The sequence below is a fragment of the Hoplias malabaricus genome, chromosome 16 (genome assembly GCF_029633855.1).
Source record: "Hoplias malabaricus isolate fHopMal1 chromosome 16, fHopMal1.hap1, whole genome shotgun sequence".
NCBI lineage: Eukaryota > Metazoa > Chordata > Actinopteri > Characiformes > Erythrinidae > Hoplias > Hoplias malabaricus.
The window spans coordinates 9,326,801-9,349,083 of NC_089815.1; the positions used below are offsets into that span (position 1 = coordinate 9,326,801).

At 37.4% G+C, this 22,283-nt stretch overlaps 1 protein-coding gene across 1 annotated transcript; it reads right to left on the reverse strand.

Annotated features, from left to right (window-relative positions):
• Positions 1-852: 852 nt before the first annotated feature.
• Positions 853-21,691, reverse strand: ap1g1 (adaptor related protein complex 1 subunit gamma 1). Its single transcript, XM_066648171.1, has 23 exons — positions 21,564-21,691; positions 14,484-14,687; positions 14,238-14,362; positions 13,755-13,896; positions 13,558-13,654; positions 13,360-13,436; positions 11,954-12,049; positions 11,730-11,810; positions 11,549-11,647; positions 11,412-11,467; positions 11,048-11,161; positions 10,816-10,956; positions 8,513-8,567; positions 8,134-8,256; positions 7,917-8,006; positions 7,710-7,834; positions 7,487-7,591; positions 7,070-7,211; positions 6,747-6,873; positions 6,437-6,538; positions 6,169-6,329; positions 5,934-6,032; positions 853-5,696 (listed from the first exon to the last, which is right to left on the reverse strand). The coding sequence occupies exons 2-23, from the start codon at positions 14,682-14,684 to the stop codon at positions 5,595-5,597; spliced, it is 2,460 nt and encodes an 819-aa protein (XP_066504268.1). The 5' UTR covers positions 14,685-14,687; positions 21,564-21,691; the 3' UTR covers positions 853-5,594.
• Between the last annotated feature and the right edge of the window lie 592 nt (positions 21,692-22,283).

A 22,283-nucleotide genomic window follows, 5' to 3' on the forward strand; every position in this document is an offset into this window, starting at 1 on the left:
TTTGAGTCGCCAATGTTATTATTATATTTTACAAAACATTCATACTTTCCTGGAAAATGGGTTTGTAAATAAATACAAATTTTAGCCACAAAAGTAAAACGATTCACAGGTTAAATGAATAAACATTATATGCTTACAGTGACACCTATCAAAGGTTATATAAATTATATATTAGGAAATGGAAGAAGGAAAAATGGACATGTTTAGGGGGCCAGACTGTGGTGGTCTTAATGTTTTGGTCAGATCATCTGCAAATCTTCAGGTATTGTGGGGTGTATTCTTAGTTTACCATAATTACTACACACCAAATGTGACCCAAGGAAGAAGAACCAGTGAATGATGGACGCCTAAGGCTCTCTGATGTGCAAGGGACACAACGGGGACAACATGGGCACAGAAACCCATAATCAGCCGACAGAAATACACTATTATTTCTTTTTTTTAGCAGTTTGTGCAACAGTAGCACTTCTCAGCTAGATTTTATTTCCCTTCAAATAATTTTTGGTGGGTACTGACCACTGTATACAAAAACACAATAGAAGATTTGCTGTTTTGGAGATGCTCAGGCCAAAACATTATGACCATCACAATTTGGCCCTCATAAAAAGCACTCAGATGCTTACACTTGCCCATTTTCCTGCTACCAATGCATTAACTTCAAGAACTGACTATTCACTTGTCTAATATTTCTCATCCACCCCTTGAAGGGTGCTGTTGTAAAAGGTTTTTCACTTCATTGTTCAGTGGTTTTAATCTTGTGGCTCATCAGTGTACAAATGCAAACACCAAAATGTTAACTCATTTCTTTTCTATAACGTCTTTATTTTGGGTTGTAATGGGTCAAGGGCATACAATTGGAAATAATGGACGAAAGGCAGGGAGACACTCTGGATGGGGTAACAGTACCATCACAGGGCATCAGACACTTTTAAATAGCCAATCCACGTATGGCCATGTGTCTTGGACTGTGGGAGGAAAAAATAAAAAAAAATCTCATCACAGACAGTTAGCTGGGGTGGGGTTTGAACAGCCAAGCCCAGAAACACTACCTGTTGCACAACCTTGCCACCCCCACCTCTAAACAAATAGATAAAATTAAGAGTAAATTCATTTAATAACTTCCAGGAAAGGTACAATATATACTGAGGTAATCTTACAGCACAGATGTACAGGATAATGCAGCATACTGTGGTTCTGCCATTTTCCCACAAGAGGGCAGACGTGTTGTGTTTGAACTGGATCTATTCTCAAAGCATTTCTAGGTTCCAATATTTTAAAGTGGAATTCATTGCGTGTTTTGCCTTAAAAAAGCTGACATGATTCCATTTGGTTATAAGAACTAGGGGTTACATCTACAGCGCAAATATATCCATGTTTTTACCATCCCTTTCTGTTTTAATCCTGATAATGGCATTGTGTAACTATTTCATGTGATGTATCTTTTAGAGCTACTAAAGAACTTTGAATGTCTGGGTTCCATGTGCATCACTGCGCACAATTCTGATTTTGTTAGTTTCCAAGGAACACACCAGATCATGTCTGCAGATCATAACTGATTTGGTCTATGTCAGAGTACAACTACTAATAATCATACTACATAATACAATGTTAGTATTGACTTTTTTATTTCTTGTGGTCATCATTTTCTCCAACCCAAAAGACAATAATACACAGCATAAGTCTAAAATATCCCATGTAATAGATTACAAGTTATTTTCATTCATCATCTTCACAAATTATTTTCAGTCCAGCACTCACTCCTTTGAAGACACGGGACAATGTGATTCAATTCAGCATGTCAAACTCATTGGGGCAAAAAAGTCAAGAGAATATCCACCTCTCTCACCCTGCATATGTTTGGTTGTGGTCAGATAGCAAGTGTAAAACAGCAGGGAAGGAGCCACATGTATAGATACAAGTCCAAAAGAACAACCAATAGCTTTTACAGTATACAAAGAAGGGATTTGGATGGAGGAGGTTATCATCCAAGCATGTGATTTATGAGCGTACACCTGGTCAAACAACTACATCCAAATGAATGGTTTTATAGCCAGGTCCCATAACCAACCTCCAGCCTAGGAAAGAAAGAACCTCAGTCAAAGTTTACTCGAGTTAACAGAACATTAAATTTCTTTTGGAAAAAGGTCAGGTCAGCATATGTCAAGATGTTAGGGAAGCAGGGTGAACCTTAAGGATCGAAACTTCGTGTTGACAGGATGTTTGCAGAAGGAGTAAAAATGACGCTATTTACAATTGGTTTACACATGCATCTCCGAAGCTGAGAGTCAAAAAAATCATCGCAGCCAAAAAATAAAATATGCTCAACAGCTTGAAAGTGCACCCAGACAAGACACTGCACCTCTTGCACTTCTCTCAGGGTTCTCTCCAAACACACGCACACCTTTGAGTTGATTGAATAAAGTAAGTCTAAAAAGCAGCATGTTTCCCTAAGGTTTCTGTTCATTTCCCCTCTCCTTTATTCACATACATGTAGTGCCCTTATAAACATTTACCCATCATGTTAGAATGATAAACACTGTATGACTACAGTTCACATGTTAAATGTATTCAGTGGCTGGTACACAGTGATAGAGAAACATTCAGGACAGTCGATGACGTAAGGATTCTTCACTTTTCATTCGTCTGCCCCTGCTTTGTGAATCCAGTACAGGAACAAAAGACTTTGAGATGGTATGTACGCAGACACAATACACCTATTTAAAAACAAAATCATCTAAAGACCTAGCCAAAGAATAAGTGATTTCATCACTAACTGTATCAATCTGTGTGGGGCTGGGCTTAATGGGGTATATCTGGAAAATGTAGAGGCACCAAAAATGGGGGCGGGGGAAGAAAACAAACAAACAAAAAAAAAACTACTATAAAGTGACAAAACCAACAAGCAACTTATGAATTTTTACTGCAGTTCTGCTGGCACATAAATCCGGTTTCTTTTCATAAGAGTAAGCAACTCAAGTGAGAGGATGGACTTTGGGTTGGGGCATGGGGCAGAGCAGGTGGAAAAATGCATTCACAAAATGTCCCCACATTGCACTGCAAGACCTCCTTTCAGTAGTGCATCACATAAACCACCAATCAAGCAATCTACTCAATCAACAAAAGGGAAGAGTATGAAACCACAAGTTGAAATCAAGAGTAAATGAAATGCAAGGTTGATTCTTTACACTTGTGTACAAGTAGAGGCCCTAACTAATCTCCACAGGTCTTCACATTGGAGTTTATTTAATTTGTTTTTTTTTTTGTAATCTTTTACAATTATATACAATGTACAGGCAGCAGATAATACATTTTCATCTGAATAAACAATCAAACAGGGAAGTTGTTAAATTAGACTATGATTCTGAGTATGATTACTGTGCAGTACTGGAAGGAAGTTTTAGAAAATAGCTTTTTAAAAAAAATGGGATGACAAGGACAGTTGCATCTTAAAAGCCCTCAATATGTACAGAAATAGCCAAAAGTCAAAAAAAAAAATTCTGAAAGAACAATAAAGTAACAGAACAAAGTCTTTCTCCATATACACATAACATTGCTCACAAGTATTTCCAAAGCCAAAAGAAACATCTCTGATTTGGTCACCAAACTCAAATAATGAGGCATAGTGAATATTAATTTGTAAAATCTGGTCACTGTGTGTATATGAAGACTTGAATGAAGAGCAGCAAGAGAGCCGGGTAAGTTTGTTAGTTATGTGGTGGACTTATGAAGGTTAGGGTTGTCCCCAAGATGGCTTGAAAACATGCATATAATTTGATAAATCTATCATGGTACTGTTGCCAGCTTTAAACATAAAAGTTATAATAGGTGTGAGGTATTTAGGTTACTGTTTCCACCTGTCTTCACCCTATGAGAAAAGACAGCCTTGCATCTGCATCTTACACAAAGATGTAGACACACTAGGGTACATGCTCAGTGTCTGCCATAACGATTAGAGCCCTCTATGAATAGAACTTAATGTGAAATGTAAAGTCAATGTCCTTCATTTTACAGATTGAAAACTCTTTTTGCTTTCTCCTGTGGCATCATTTGCTGCTAGTCACACTCAAGACATCTCAGGACTGTAGTTCTACCAGTTTTGGCAAAAGGCACATCGCTTTGAAATCAGGCAATAAATGTTTACTTCAAAATCGCTGCAGAAAAAAAAAAAAAAAAAAAAAAAAAAGAACAAACTAGTAAATCCATTCAGTGCATATAACTACATTCAAAATGGCTTGCACCTACAGTGTATATTTTCATCTATGCTGTCAACACCTGGATCAACACTGCCTTTAATCAATTCAAATTTATTTTGTTTTTTGATAATTGTTGACACTGGAACATTGACCTAAATTCTCTTTTGCTGCTTTTATCACCTGAAAATTGTACCAATATGCCATGCGATTCCTTATACAGACCAACTTAAGTTTCCATACCTCAAATTCCACGTATTTTGACACAGATGCAGCCTAACAAAAACGCAATGCCAGATAAGAGAAGGTTGTGGAACGACTGTTCTATCACCTAGGAAAGTCTAGTAAGTTTAAGTTTATTCTTGGGCAGAATTAGTAGTATGCCAATTTGTGACACAAATAGACCTAGAAGGGGATCATTATCAACATCCATATCTTCTAAGCTACCAAACTTTAGTCCATCAGCATTAAATTAACAACTCAAGATAATATATTGGGTTTAAAAGTGGACACCTAACGTGTAATCATGATGTTAAACTGTCAAGTATTCATGGACAAATCTTGAAAGTGGTGTCAACAAATGACAGCAATAACATGCATGCTGTGCAACATATGATTCTGAATGAACATGGCAAATCAACCACATAGGTTCCATTTGGAGCATTAATCTGATATTCTTTACATCACAAGATCAGTAAAGAGACAATTGGACTCTTGAGGTAATAAAATGCCACGCAATGATTACTTTCAAGCCCCATCACAAACCGTGTTCCTCTACACTCTGAAAAGCCAGTGACAGTTGGACAAGGTGCAAACATTCATAGACTATGCAATTTATATAATAATTCATAAAGTTTTTTCTATTAAAAATGACCCTAACCCATCCAACAATCAAGATTAAAAACGAGAGAAAATCCAACAAGAATAAACAAAGCAAACAAGTGCTCATACCAACAAGCTCCTCTCCAGAGTGACCATGAAATTGATAAATTAAATTTACAGACAGTGAAAGGGACAAAATTGGGATGCATGTAAGTATGCGTGTGTTTGTGTGCGCACTGAGGTAAACACCTGAGCACAAGTGAGAAAAGGAAGAGACCGACAAAAACACAGAAAAGCAAAAATTGTGGCAAGACCAAATCAGAGAGGGGGAGGGGGCAGTTTATAAAATGGATATGTCTTGAGATGTTTCTGGGGGATGGTTCATCATTGTCGTTGTAATAGTCATGGTCTTCATACCATCAACTCTCTCTCGGTGTGTGTGTGTGGGTGTGTGTGTGTGTATAAGATTCCACTGCTTCCCATGCAATGATGTCACAGGAGGGATCAGTCGAGGATGGGTAAGGGTGATCTTTCCCATAGTTCCCTTGATGGGGGTCTTTAAGATCAAGAGCAACAGCGAAATCACTGCCAGGACTGAGGGGGGAAGTTGTTCACCTCGGCCAAGTCTTGAACAGGTGCACCTTTGAACGTGTACGTCAACTTGATCCGCATTCGCAGCTGTTGCTGTAATTTTGAAAAAGATTAGAAGTCAGACTTTTTCAAGAACTGCAAAAACATTAATCCAAGAGTTCATGATCAGCACAGTTCCTGTTGCCATGAAAAAGACATTTTAACCAACTTAATCTAACCTGAGTTTCAACAGCTGATTCACTGTAGCCTTTATTCTGTACCTAATCCAGTCACTGGCAAAAAACACAAGCAGCAACCCAACGTTTAATCATTATTCACTACAGGTCTCACCTTCTGTGGGTTAAGGACCCTGATGACCTGTGTGACATTTCCCTGGTTGAGTGCTGGAACAATGTTACTGCTGGGGGAGAGGAGCTGCAGTTGGAATGTCTGCACAAAAATATGAAAACATATTGAGTTTAAGTGTGAAAGCATGTGCGAGACAGCAACAATGCAGCCCATAAACAACAATAGATAAAGGAAGACATCTACTGTAATGAAACAAATATATTGTAATGTGTCAGACCTTTGGTACTGCAGCTTGGAATACAAAGTCTGTCATGTCCACCTCAGTAGAGTTGGAGGCATGAATGGTGATTACTGAAATGTTGGGATTAGGATTGGACCTTTCAAATGTGAAGTCAATTTTCAGGCCATTCTTGTTGTATGCAGTCATTGGAGGGATACCTTCAAAAGAAGAACGAGAAGTATGAGGTCTGCTTCTTTTATGTTTTGCTGAGTCAGTGTCTAAAAGCACAGTCACTGGGACAAATGGGGCATTGCAGTGAGCTCACCTGCTGCAGTGTCATTGAAGAGGGGTTGTGAGGATAGGCCATCCAGTAGGAAAGTGGGTTGGGTGATGGGCACGGAGGGAGCAGGGGCAGGGGTTGGACCACCTATGAAGCGTGGAGGAACAGACTGGTGTGGGTAGGAATTAGGGGAGCAACGAAGACATGAAGCACCATGTTCCTGTCAATACAGATCTACTCTATGTTGTGATCAAACAAAAGCGACACTGGAGTGGCAAAAAGACTAAATTCTACATGGATGTGAGCTATTAACTACAGCATGTATTTGAAGCTTAGGAAATGAGTGCTAGCCTACCAGACAGCGATAGATCTCCCAACAAATCGAGTAGCTCTCCCCCAGCTGAGGCAGGTTTAGTCGGCAGGGGTGTCTGGATTACGGGCACAACGTCATTACCACCCAGTAAGTCCAATAAATCATTTGCCTGCAGAACAGAAAACAAGCACTGATTTGAAATAAAAAATTTTTTTAAACTTAAGCTGTTTTTTTTCCTACATACATTACATTTATTTTTTGGATGAAGAGCACAGTTCTCCAACTAAACAAGTTAAACACAAATTTTAAATCATGTCTGAATAGGACACATTTAAAGTAATTGATCTAACAATAGGATGCCTTACTTGATTCGTTGGCTGATTAATGCTGGGCAAGTGTTTTGAGTCCAGTGCAGAAGATTCTGTCTCTCCGTTTGTCTGTACAATCTCTGTAGGGCCATTAGTGGCTGTTTTCTCCATAATAGGCATTCTCTCTAGTAAGGCAGGCCTTGAGAGATGAAAGAATAGTGCAAATTATTAATCCTTAAAAAAATGTATAAGGGAAATCACAGTAGTTTTTAAGACGCAGTAGTGGAATACAAACGCACAAAGAATGTTTTCTTAATTTATTTCACATTTTAAAAGCCCACCCTTGTTTACAAAAGGCACATGAAACGGTGCAAACTGATGTGGACCAAGGCTTGTAACCAGACCTGTCTTAGCAAGCATGTTTAACTGATTTAATCTTCTGTGGCCAATGAGAGTGAGGAACACAGCTCTTACCTCATGTGATCGTATTTCTTGAAAAGTGCATTGTACTCCACAGCTCTCTGCTGCAACTCCACATCTATGCTGCTACCATATATCGACACCACTTTTTTTATTCGGCTGGAAAATGTAAATGAAACAAATGAGCATGGGGATATAAGTAAATATAAACAAATAATAAATATAAATAAATGTGTAAATTAATTTTATATACTTTGTGGTTCACAAAATTACTTACTTCACACTACTGAAACGTGTGGACAGTTTCATGATAGCAGTCAGTGCATAACCTCGGGTTACAGGGGTGGACAAGTTGGAAACAAGGAGTCCTTCCAAAACATCTAAAACTTCATCTTCTGTAACCTGTGCCCATAAATAATTTTTGTTACTAGGCAAGATAGTATGTACGTGTGCATTTGTCAAAGAATGTGTCATGTAGGCTAACCTGGATGGGCTCCTCTTCTTCACACTGGCCTGAGACCAGTAGGTCTCCATACTCCCCTATGCACCAAGACGCAACCTGCACGAGGGGTTGCTATAGGAAAAACAGAAAAAAGGTTTTATACATTCTTTCAGCCAAAATACATAGGTAATAATAAAGAGGGGGGAAAGAAGAAGGGAAGGGGGGGAAGAAAAAAAAAAACCATACACAGGGCTTTTACCTGTGATATGTCATCCAGAAGAGCTTTGTAGAGCCTTTGTACAGTATAAGCATGCATCTCCACACTGTTTGTGATGAGCTGGATGAGATTTGGGACGGAGTCATCTCTGACATAACTCCCTGCCTATAAGATACAAAAGATATCGTATCCTTACACAGCACAGTAATGTCTTAATGAATTAACCATTTAAGTGCAGCTGCTGTCAACATAAATTTACAAAATAAATTAATTTCAGACAACGTATTATCATTATCAACATGCAACAGCAAGCAATGGATATAATATCTATCATTTTAAAATGTCACTAAAAACCTAGCAATGACTTCAGTCTACATTTTGACACAACTAAGCTATAGTCTAAAATTGCGTAATATTTTACCGTTGTTAACACCCTCATAATGGTGTCTATGTGCCATCTTTTGGAGGGTGCATACCTTGAATAGATAGACAGAGAGAAAGAGAAGGGAAAAAAAACACACAAACATAAGTTTTAAATATATAGCTTTATACACAAGTTTGAATATTCACAGTAAAAGTATGTTTGTTCATTTTTTCGAAGTATAAAGTTAATGCATGTGAACTAAAGTAAATGGCACTTACAGACTTACAAAAAAGTGAACAGTTTAAACTGGCATATCATACACACACACAAACACACACACACACACACACACATATATGCCATAAGGTTTTTACATGCCACATTTTCAATTTATTTTTGGATTCATTAGATATTAGAATATGCAAAAGTGTGTTTTCTGTAGAAGTACATATCAACTTTATCCTCCAAAACACATGAAGCCAGCCACAACTTTTTCAAGCTAATAGGCTAAATGTTTTAACTGATTAACTTATACAAATGTAGTTCAAAGCCTTTGAATGACCTGAAATGTTTATTCCTGAAAAAGATTTATGGTACGTCAATTTCTTTACTCGCATTGCTTGGAGCACTATAATAACAATACAAACTTGAATTTCCGTTCAGGAAACCAGTTTAGCTAACAATGATTAACATCACGACAAATGGAAAGAGCTAATTTTCAAACCGCAAGTTCTGCTCTTTTCTATATAGTCAACATTTTCAAGAAAATTACCTTAAAAAGAGAGAAGTGAGCTTACGTATAACACAAGGAGACTAACCAAACATTTGTGGACATGACAAAACTAAAATTAAATTAGTCTGGCACACTCAGTACATTGTGTTAGATTACACATACACACACAAATATAAAGAGGGAACTCTTAATTTTAATGGTGATATTAATGGATTTAATGGTGAAATTAAACTCATTTGATAAACTGGATATAATGTCACAAATTATGAATTTGAAGTTTAACAATGCTTTTTATGTGAATTTTTAAATTACGAGGTGGTAAAATATTTACATTTAAGAAATTCAGATCCATGAATGCAGACCTTTTAAATTCATCTCATATGAATCTAGGCCAGAGTTGAACCACATGGGTTTCTCAGGAAAAGTAAATTTCCATAGTGTGACTGAATGCAGCATCAACAAACCACTGTGCCATCATCTCACGGCCACCAATCAAGACAGCCGTCTCCTAGGTTTCTCCCAAAACCTGCCCTAAGCCTTTTCTTTCTGGTGAGCACTTGGGTTAGGTTGTATAAGGTTAAACAGAAGTGGCACAAGCATTTAACATGTTAAAAAGCCAAGAGCAGAATTGCGATATACTGCCAAAATTTATACAGAAAAGTAAATATTTCTAAATCAATTACTGGTTCCATTATCAATGTTTTCTGGTTAATAAACCAGTTGCTTGAACTTCATTTCAATACAGTGATTCAGTTTTGCAGTTTGGTCTGAACAGACAGTAACAGGATTTCCATGATCATACACTTACACTGTCTTGTTTAAAATACTAAGCAATGTTCTGTGGCTTTAATAATCTGGAGATTATGCATGTTTTCTTGTAATGTTAAACAGAAAAGCTGGGCAACTGAACTGGTTAAAGCGGCATTAACATTCAGATGTGTTCACTTAAACGTTGTGTTGAATAACTCTATCCTAGGAAGCCTGGATTGTTCACCTCTGGCCTAGATTCATGATCTGAATTATGAATCTTTTTTTTGTTTTATTTATAATTATTATTTTTTTAATTAAACAAACAGAGCATTGTTTTTAACATAAACGTAATCAATTACAAACACCAGTTAATATAATTCAAATATACAAAAATTCAAATTCAATTTCAGAATTAATTTTCAAGCACACCTTCGGAAACATCAACATGTAATCAAATATAGTAAAACACTAGTCACAACAGATTAAACTAAGCTCTACTATTTGTCTGTTTGCAAGTAATGCTGTCAGAGAAATGAATGTGTCAACAGCGTTATGCTCTGACGATGGATCACTCATTTATTCATCACACAGCATCTTTATTCACTGGTTGCAAGCTCTGGTCTACAAGTCTTTAAAAATCTACTAGGCAAGTGGGTTTTCCACACAGTTCAATTTAAACAAAGCAACTCAAATCCATGGTGTATGTGTGGACAGACAAGATAGAAAACAGACAGATTTCCACTATTCTCAGCTTTTATTGTACTTTAAAAATATGGTACTGAATTCAACACCCACTGCTCTGCACACAAACCACCTCTAAAACCTTCAGTGCTGTGTTTTCTTTGAGCACAGCAGGAGGACTAAAGCTCAGACTTACTTCTCAGCAGCCAAGAAGACCCCTGATGCACAATCAGCTTTGAACTCTGGGTCACAGGAGTCCAAGAAATACAGCAGCTCCTTCATCATGCCACGGATGTTATTGCCATTAACCAAGGCAAAGCTCAGCTCCATTGCACGTCTATGGAGGAGAACAGACCACAGGTAGTCTTTCACTACCATGCTATTCACAGAGACAGAACAGAGAAAATAAGCAAGAACTAATGAATTACCTTTTGATGGACACATCCAGGTCTTTCAAACAGTCCACAATTGTGCTCCGATGCCTCTGCACTGCATTATGATCTGTCTGCACTGTTTTCAGTAAAGATGTTAATGCCACATATCTGTAAAGAGAGAATGAAGAGAAAAATATCTTTGATGCAAAATGCCAATTCCAACTACTTGAGATTGCTTCAATATGGCTTTTATTACCATCATTAATATCATACGAGGTGGATATTTTTATTCAATTAACCTTAATGAAACTAAATTATTCAAATTGACACTGAAATTTATACGATTAAAAAAATAATAATAATTTAGGTCTGCTACTGTGGTAACTGTACCTTGTAAATGAAAAAGAAAAATCATTACCTGATGTTTTTATCATTGTTTAGAAGAAAACGTCCCAGGATGTTTATGGCTAATACCTGTCATATGAACAAAAACACGTTCAGAAACAAAGTGACATTCTAAACAAAACATCATAAACAAAAGCATGCCCCACTTACCCTTAATCCACTCTCTGATTTGATGTCCATAATGGTGAGAACAGTTTCATACAAGATTGCATTGCCTACATTTTTACTTGTTTCTGTGTTTGTTGCAACCTAGAGGTCAAGAAAAAGAATGTTTTTAACTGTTCAATTGCTTACAACATTGAGCTGTAAACACTTTATTCAAATGCTTCACCTGTGCAAGAATGTCATTCATGGCCTCACTAGAATCATCATCACTTTTCCCCAGAATTCTCAGTAGCCTTAATATCCGGACCTGAAATTAATCCAGAGGACAATGTGCAATGAGTTGACTGGATGTAGGATGCGAAATAAATAAATAAATAAATAAAATAAAAAAATTAAAGCCCCCCAATGTTGGTAGTAATGAGAATAGCACCAAAATTGTGTGAGGTATACCTGCAAAAATGGGTCACTGATGCCAGAAACGTCATGTTCAGGAGAGTAACCAGACATGATCAGGTTCTTCAGGATTCGCACCAGTTGTGGAACCAGCTAGGAAAAGTTCAGTAAAAAAAAATTATAATAAAAAAATAATAAAGAAACACCAAAAAAAGAGCAAATACTTTCAAGAGTATATTACATTAAAACTGTAAATAAAGCAAAACAGCTACACACAGCAAAGTAAAACAAGTAAAATAGGGGAGCAACTGTAAACACAATGGGGTGATTTCATTTTACAACGGTCTGGATTTTTTTTTAAAACGCATTCAGTTAGGACAGGATTTCCCAATCTTGGAACTGGGGCATTCCTACACCGCACATCTGTGCATTTCCTTTTGCTAAAACATTTTAATAAAATAAACAGCTAATAAGATCAAGTTAAATAGATGTATGTCAGAACCGTGACAACACAAGAATGTGTAGTGTAGGGGTACTCTAGCTCTAAGACAGGAAATTAGTTGGTTAGGATGTTCAAGGTAAGTCAATTAAATGGATGAATCAGTCATGATTATAATTTTATGGGATTTACCCAAATTCCATGACCTATATAATCAGCAATAACCACGGTTCCATTTACATTTGATCCCATGTTAGTTTTAGGCTAATGCCTAATTTTATCTGTGCCTGTGAGACAAACAAACAGCTCAAACAGTCTTTATCAAAAATCAATGTCTATCAAATGAATGGCAATTAATAAGGTCTAAATGGTGAATGCTGGATTACTAATAAAATACAAATTATAAAGTCTTGTGATGACATTCAGAACCCAAACTAAAAAAAACAACATTGAAAAAGACAAATAAATGAATAAATATAATAATTAAGAAAAAACCCAAAAAACTTGAAAAATCAGGAAGTGAACTACATCTACAGTGACCACGGTGAGGTGAAATTCTTTAAGAGCATGCACCAGCTATGAAACCAGAATGTCCTCTTACCTTTTCATTCTAACACAATGCAGGAATTGTAACAAAGACAAATGACAGAAAAAATATGAAGTAGATGTTAGGGGGGGGAGCTGGAAGAAAGAGAGTTCACTTTCAGAAAAGAGCTTAAAATAAATGTTACGATCATGAGTATGAGAGGTGGGCGTGTTGGCACAGCAGTTCAGGCTGAGGCAGAGCATAGCAAAATACATACAGAAAACAGGAGGGGGAGAGCCCATATTCACCTCCATTGAAAATACAGTGCAAGAGTCAAAAGAGCATCTACATCTACTAGTCAAATTACTAAAATATTGTTATACAGAGCAACGATACTTCAGCAGTGACGCAAGTTAGCACCCAATAAAAAAGAAAAAGGAAAAACAAACAAACAATAAAACAAACTAATAAACAAAATGTTACAGGATGGCTACATACCTTCCTAAAGTGAGTGAGCATATCAGGACTTCGTTCACACATTTCAGTGAGTAGAACAACAGATGTGTGGAGAACCCCTACCAAAGGATTAAAAAATAAAATGTCTATGGACTAGTTGCCTTTGAATAAAATAAAATAATTTTGAAATCTAAAATTATATATTGACATGACAACATACAATACGTTTGTTCCCCTCACCATGATTCTTTTCGCTCAGCAAGTTTTTTGTTGCAGGCAGAAACATCTCCATCAACTCTGGGACCTTGCGAATTACATGAACTGCACACAAAGCTGCCTGCAGGGACAGAATCTCATGATCTTAAAAGTTCACTCATCCTGCTGCAATAGAAAGTCAGCAACACATCACTGTACAGGACACGAAAGCAGTAAACTACCTTTTTTCTTAAGTAGGAGTTGGATGTTTTTAGAAGCTTCTCCACTTCCCCAGCCAGGTCACGACACATTTCTGATGAACCCATGCAACCCAGTGTACACAAAGCAAGTCCTTGGACATACTGTGTACTGTGATTTAAATCACTACAGAGAACACAATAAGACAAGAAAAACAAAAAATAAGAAACAACAAAAAGTTAACACAATTTGAGGGACCACTAAATGTTTCAGAAGTACAAAGAAGCAGGAGCTGGCTATGAGTAAGGTAAAGCATTGGGACAGCTGTTGATGCAAATATTGGACCTGCGTATGTGCCTGGCAGTGAGGACTAACATGAGAGAAGAGAGCAGGTAGAGGACACTTCACTTTGATTGTGGTTTACCAAATTAGATATGAAACACAACTATCTAAACAGTCAGATGCCAACAATATAAAAACAACTAATTGACTGCAGTTGTTGCTTACTTCTTTGCTTATTTGCTTACTTCTTAATGCAGTTTGTCATAAGTAGATGAACATCTTGTCTCTCATCCAGCAGCAACATGGCCCCCAAGTACCCTATTCGCTTGTCTGTGAACTTCTGTGATGCAATCAGCTTCAGGCACTCCAACTGGAAAATGAGATATGACATATCAAAAATGGCTAAATTCACAAAGGCACAACATTAGACATTCTATAGCATTGCTTCCAGAATTGACAGCAGAATGTATTCAAGACAGTACTTGATATACCTGACCAAAATGTGCTGGGTATCCCAACATGTGCATATATAGCAGCTTTGCCACATTTCGACACCGGTAAGTATTGTCTTCTTCTCTGAAGGATGACCTGATGGCAGCACACTCCTTTTGGATCATCTCTCGCTCCTCTGCCTGGGTCCGAGCTGTCCGGATGGTCCGGATGAGCTCCCGAAGTCTGATCGGAGCTGGCATCCTCTGCAATGAAGGCAAAATGCCAGCCAATAAGCCATTAAAGCAGTAACATTAGGCACATTTACTAAGATAAATGAGAGATCACTTTACGCTGTCAGTAGTAAGAGACAGTTGCTGCAAACTCTAGCTTACAAGTAACTTGGTCAAAGGTAAATTGTGCTTTTGAAGGCTTCAAAGTCCAAAATAAATTTTTATAAAAAATAAATTGTAATTTAGCTTAATCTACATTTTTGACTTTAAATATAGCGCTCTTATAGCTAATTACAAGAATAGAACCCATTACTATAGATTAATATTTGCCTATCACCAGCATGCAGCTAAGAATTCTAGAATCTGAAGACTTCAATCAAACATGGGTTTTAAGAACCACAGAATTTTTCTGTGAACAAACAATAAATCTTATTTCAGCAACACCAATCACATCAAAACAAATTATGTTCAAAAATGTTCAATCTGAGCTATGAAACAAGATAAGATTACCAAGGTCAGATTCCAAAAAATTCTTAATTAACAGTACTGTATGAAGGGTTGTAAAACTGAAATGATTCGAGTGACAGTAGGGAGCACTATAGTAAACTGTGGACAAATTAAATACTGACAAACTTCATCAGTATATTAAAAGATCCACCTCTCTTTCCACTGGACAGGACTCCAAATGTTGTAAAGCACAAACCAAAAATGAGGATTTTATGTGGAATTTCAAACAGTGAATAAAAACCTAAAGACAAGTTCCACTTAAGCAACACATACAAGCAGTCATTTTCCCCTCAAACATACATTCCACTTTAAAAAGTCGTGGAGCTTAGTGCAGTGTTTCCCCACAAATGTTTCCTTTAAGTCTAGCCATGGACTACACAACATTTTGAATTGTGGTTTTCAATTGGAAGGATGATATAGCCCAAGACTAGGCTTAATCCATGTTACAAGGGTAAAACTAGAGCAGTCATTACCAGCTATTTAAAAATTACAGCCAGATTTAGCTTTAACTGAATATTCTCTTCAAGATCCTTCTGTTTTATAAAATCTTTGCATTTCTGAATGTTTGACACTTATTGCTCCCTTACAAATGTTGTTATTCTTTAGACAAAATAACTAAAAGTAAGCTAGACCTATATTATGCACAACTGTAGTCACTTTGAAAAAAGTCCTTCCTTTAGCAAATTGCAAATATCAAGCTCAGCAAGTCCTTAATCTGTAGAGCCCTGCATATCATTAAATATCACAATGGGGGCACAACATTTGACAAATGCTTCACACAGGCTATGCTACTACTAAAAACATTAAATGCATGCACAAAAATGGACGATCATGCTCATCATGCTCAACAGCTGTGATGGATAACAGTGAAACCATGTGAAATTCCATTCCTTCTTCATGAGGCTTCAGAGGTTCGTACTAAGGTTTCAGTGTGCTAGGATCCAATTAAAAATTAAAGAAGCACATGCGTAGTGCTAAGATTACATTCTCACCTATTCACACTCAGCTTGGTAGGCTGAGTAATATCAACAACCTGCTTTTAAAACAACAAATATGAACCAAAACTAAAGTCCAGTATTTAATGGATTTCCTGATAGACAAGGACACAAGAGAAATAAACAAGATTAACCTTAAGGTGAGGGATTAGCAAAAGTATTAAAACCTGATGCATGAGAATGTGTTGAGGTTAATGTTACCAAAAAAAAAAAAAAAACTACAAGAGCAGACCGCAGTTTAAACACCTGGCCAGAGATGGCAACCATCTTAAACAACTGCCTTCACAGTACACACACAACAAAGCACTATTTTATCAGCTTCCTTTTTTTGCAAGGTGTGCAGTAAAGTAAATAGAGGCTCTGTTGGCCAGGACCAAAGCAGTCATATCAGATTAGAGCCTATTTCATTAAAAATTTTAAAAAGGTAACAGCAAATTGCTTGTGCACATGGGGCATGATACAAAGGTGGGAGTGATGGGTCATTTATCAAAGCCACAGGTATAAGCTGGGAGTTAGCTTTGACTGAAAATTCAACGACTGCTCTGTGGCAGAGATAGCAAAAAATTTGAACATGTTTACACACACACACACACACACACAGAGCTCAGAGGCCGGAAATGACTCACTGCTAGCAGTGGCTAAAAGGATATGACATTTTTAATCCAATGTGACACAGCTTTCTGGCACTACCTTTGACTTGAGGAAAGACAGTGAAGAAATAGCTTGTAATAAGTGAGCCCCTTTAATATGCATGTCCACAAATGGGTTTACAAAGTCAGTGGATGGAAGGCACAAAGACACTAAAGTATGTACAACCTTTCACAGAGAGGAACATGGCTTGAGAGACTTTTAATCACACCCAAAGGCTTGAAGAGAGTATGTACAATATGCTAATCAATTCCAACTACAAACAGCATGCCACAAACATGCCCAGAATGTTTATTTCCCCTGCCTACACTCATGAGAGTGGCTTCATAGCTTGCCATCTCAGATAAACAGGTCTCTTTTATCTGTTAGCATGCAGCACATAATTAAGCTGCTACAGCAAGAGACAAACTACAATGATTACTTGCTGAACAAAGACATTTTAAGATCTTGTTCCCTCTCAGCAAACCAGCTGATGATGTTGCAGGGAAAACAGGGCTTGCTAAAAAGACAGTGTAAAAGTAAACAGCACTGAAGGCAAATGTACTACTCTCTTACTCAGCACAACTCAAATTATCCATTACATAAAGGTGGGATGAATGCAGAGCATTCACTTGACAAAATACTGAAATAATTCTGTTTCAAATAAATCATTTAAATGAGCCATGGTCTATTTTTTGGATCATGAAACAAGTCAAAGAAAACTAGGCATTATTTAGATTTTGACAGCAACCCAATGGCCAGCAAACCCGTTAGTGCAAACAAAGAAAGAACATGTTTTCATTTCATTTTCCTCACCAAATTGTGTGCCCATGATGTAAGTGTTCCCATACCACAGACAAGACAGTATGTCAGCTCATTAGCAAAGCTGTGAAATAATCAGAGCTTGTCTGTCTCATTCAAAAATCTACACGGTCTCCTACTAGACATCTTGCCCTAATCACGCTGCAACAATCACAAGAATGCGTTTAGCTGTAATGGCATTCTGACAGGCCTAAAGACAAGTTTGCAACAACTAATCAGCACAACAGCATTAATATCAATTTGTTCAACAAACTTAATAACACAGGTTTCAACATCATACCTGTCTGTAAACATCATTTAGCCACGCCATTAATGATAAATAGTACCAAAGGATGCATGTGTCATTCAAATATGTAAGTTCAACTATGCCAACTTTGCTGACAGGCTGCAGTTCACACCATTGTCTTTTGGGCATATTCTAGAGGCCAAATAACTCTTTGGAAAAGCCTTTGAAATTTGTTTCAGTAGGAAGGTCCTCATCAAAGCAGGAATGACTTAACTTGATAGGAAAAACTTCCTGTTCAATACATAGCTGATGATTGCAAATGACATTTAGGAGGAAATGTCAGGTTGGTTTAACTGTAATGGCATGGAGAAAGGGAAGCTTGGAGAACAATGCAGTCAATAAGGCCTGGCTGCACAGATCAAGAAAGAATTCAGTGATCAAAGCAGAATAAGAGGTCACAGCCCTTTGCATTCCGGAAAAATACAAACAGTTCTCTCTCAATATTCATTCATTCATTATTTTCTCTCATTTCATTAGTTTTCTCTCAATATATATACTGCAATGTTTGGGTCATTTATATATAACGGAAAAACAGACCAGAATGATAATCTCAATTTCTTTTCATACGGATACAAAAAAAAAGTTAATAATATGTAGTATGCTTGTGCTGGAGTAGTTTAGGTGTTAGTTTAATTTTCTCTGCCTTGTGCAGCAAGGTTGCTAGCTTTGTGTGATGTGTGGGTAGAGCCAGGTGAAAAACTGCACCTGGCCAATGAGAGTGTATGCAGGTTGTAGAGCAGGCACATGCAGGCAGGTCATGAAGTGGGTAAGCAGACACTCAAATAAGGGGTAAAAATAATCATAGAGTGTCTTTATTGTCCCATGACGGCCAGAAATTGTCCTATTTAATCGTCATGGCAATGGCTTTATTAATTTCTATGTTGACAAAAAGTTCATATAAATATATGCTTATCATATGCTATACATATATCAAACATAAAATGCTTTAAAATAAATATTCTACTCCAGCTTTAAATAACTTGGTCCTGCTATCTTGACATTTGTAAGGAACAAAAATTTACACAGAGAACAACAACATTGCCCTCAGCAGGATTTTTAACAGTTCACCTAGGCAGTGCACATTGCCTTTGGAGAAATGGGGATCGGTCAGAGGGAGGATGAACCTAGCAACCAGAAAAGGAACAAACAATTGAAAATCCCACAGGGAACCAACCTAGTGACACATTGAGTACTGTCCCACTCAGTACTAATGTGGTCCAGAGAAGAACATCCACACAGAATCCAAGTTTAATAGGAGGCTACTGTCTGCACATCTAAACAAGAACTACTCATAGCTTTACATTACTCTGTACCTTTTAGAAAAAATACTGAACTAAACAGAAAAACAGCCTGAAAACCTTTACACCTCACAGTCACGTGCTTGCTTCCTTATATGAACACCTCAGCAATAAACTTTGATTTTTTTCACAGCAAGTTATTAAAACAGTGAACACTTCATTGTGCCTGAGGGTTCACTATAAACAAGCCTACCAATTATACTCTGAGGTACAGGAAAGAGAGAGAAAGAGGAAAAAAAAGAGCCTTATCCTATATTTCCAGGGAGAGAATGCAAATTTGCTGTACCCTGTATTCAAACACTGCACTTGAAGGTTTGATTTTAACACAGAAGAGGGCTCAACCTGTAAGTACACATTTATCAGTGCATATGGCAACTTCCTCTATTCGCCCCTGCTTGCACAATACTATAAAAAAAATCAACACAGGAAATGCCACAAACGGAAAGTTTAAGTGGTTTTAAACGATATGTCATTATTTTATATAAAAGGTCTATATTCAACAATCTACAAAAAAATTCCAATCAGGTCTTTTCACTACATGAAAGAATTTAATTTATATTTTTACGGTTTACTCCAGTTCTTAAAAACCTCATGTATGTAGCTCAGGCATCATAGTTCAGTTTTGCATGACCTTTATGTCGACCTTATACAAAACAACTTTGTATGTGTTGTTTTAGGTCACTGACCGTTTTCCTAATGACAAAATCTAACCATGGAATCTCTGATAGAGTTATGGCATGCTCCTGTCTTCTCAATCAGATAGGGGTCTTAAATCACTCTTTCTCTTGTTTTGTTGCTCCAATAAAAACAACAACGTGTGTTATTATTACAATCAAGTTTTAAATAATGACTCATGCCAATGCTGACAGTGAAAGATCCTCTCTCTTTGCAAAATAATAGTATATTACAATAGAAGAGTCGTTAAAAGTGAGATGGGAAGGGGGGGCTGCCTTTAGTCTTTTCAAAGGCAATTAGTGTACTGATGAACAGAGATTCAACATGGTCGTTGCTCAGTACAAGGCAAAGATATGCAGTATTGCGCATAATAGTTTATATTTCAGACATGGTATAAAAGTTAACAAAAGGCAATAGCGTTTGTCAATACCTAGGGCAAAGGAATAGTTACAGCGTGATCGAAACCACCATCTTTACAGAAGATTTAAGACCGGTTATACGAAAGGACATTTGGTCTGATTGTGTGCCCTCCACTCAACCTCGTTTAAAAAGCTGTTCGGGCTGACACCCTCCTTATTCCTTCAATGCGAGGGGCGGGATAACCCGCCATTGGCTGAAAAAGCGGATATGAACGAAAATCAGTTATTCACACTAACTACACAAATGTTGTTTTAAATATTTTGATGCTTTACTGCAAGGTACGTGCTAACACCAACATAACCTAAGTTTTTCATCAAAATATATTTTATAAATAGGGACGATATGCGTTTTTTATACGAGACCCGAAATACTGAGTTACAGTTCAATTTTCTGGAGCCTGTCATCGCGATAACTACAGGGGGAAATATTAAACCTCCGAAGTGACAGGAGCATGAACGCTTCTAAATTGTAAATATGATGAAAATGTATTATTGCTTTTAGTCATATCAGCCGCTGAACGAAATGAGGCCCAGAGTCAAGTTGAACATCAGCTCCAAATACCTGTGGGAATGTGTTCATATGAAAAGCGACTTTATAACACATTCATTATGGATATACATACAAGGCAGTAGCTCGCCTCCTTATCTATTTAGCTCTGTTTATTTAATGTCTTTATAGTTGCGCGTTTTCAAACTCGGAAAAGGGTCGTTAGCAAAGTGTAGCAAGGCCTCAGCTCGGATTAACGGTAATGTTATCTTTCTGTCTTTTCCGGATGAAAGCACACGCATTATTTTGAAGGGAGCTGAGTGAAAGCTTAAATTTGGCGCCGGTGTTGTCAGAAAGGTGAATTTAAAGCCTAATTTGGGTTTGTGTGTGTCAGTAGGAGCCGCCTGATATCTCTCAGTTGCTGAAAGCTAAAGCTAACCCCTAGCCTCCCTGAGCCAGCGCTGTGTAACCGAGCAGAGGAACGTTAGCTTAGCGAAAGCAGACAGTCCCAGAGTACACTTTAACAACAGCGGCGAGTTTCTAATTGTTTGCTCACTATACTTCTCTTAGGTTCACTCTCCTGGGGTTCGGGCTGTTTCGTTTAAGATGTAGCAGAGAATCCGAGTGGAAAAAAAAGACGAACATGAGCCAACTTCAACCCCATCTCCCCAAGACTAATTCCTTCTCTACCACTCTAACGGGGGACGGACAGAAACAACCGGGCGAGTCCCGATTTCACTATCCGCCCAAACGCACCGTTTATTCCCGTATCTCCAGCGCACGCTGTACTCACCAGCCGCAATGACACCAGAAAACAACTGCGCTCTTCTGTGCTGAAGACGGAGGGAGGAACGGACCAGACATTCAAAATGGCGGTGGTCCTAGCCTCAGCACTTCTACTGCAGGCGGAAGGTTACTGATTCGGGCTATTCGATTCTACACATTTCTGAGTCGACTCCACGGAATGTTTGGGCATCGCTCTAATTACAGAGAATATAGATGTGCTCTGCATTGATGCATTCTAACACATTTTACACACACTTTAATGCAAAATTACAGATTATAATTACTTAATACAATAGAGAATATATATCAGTATTTTCAAATGCATTAAAATTTACAGAAAGAATATTTTATAATATTATTTAATTTTATTTGGGTATACGATAACTTATTTTCACATTAAAGAAAAAAAAACATAACATTACCAGGTGTACCTAGAATTTTATATTTATGTGTATAGAATTGCATCTGGGATATTGATTCATTTATTCATTTTCTGTAATCCCTCTACCCCGATCTGTGTCACTGTAGGTCCAGAGACCATATAGATTCACTAAGTAACACTCTGTCGTGGTGCCAGTTCATCACAGGACTGCACACACTCAACTAGTCACTCTCACAAGTGTACTCGCACAAACATACGAACAATTAACGTGTTTTGGATTTACCTGAAAGTCTAAATTTAAATTAATTAATTTAACTGACTAAAGCATGTTTACTCACATAACTG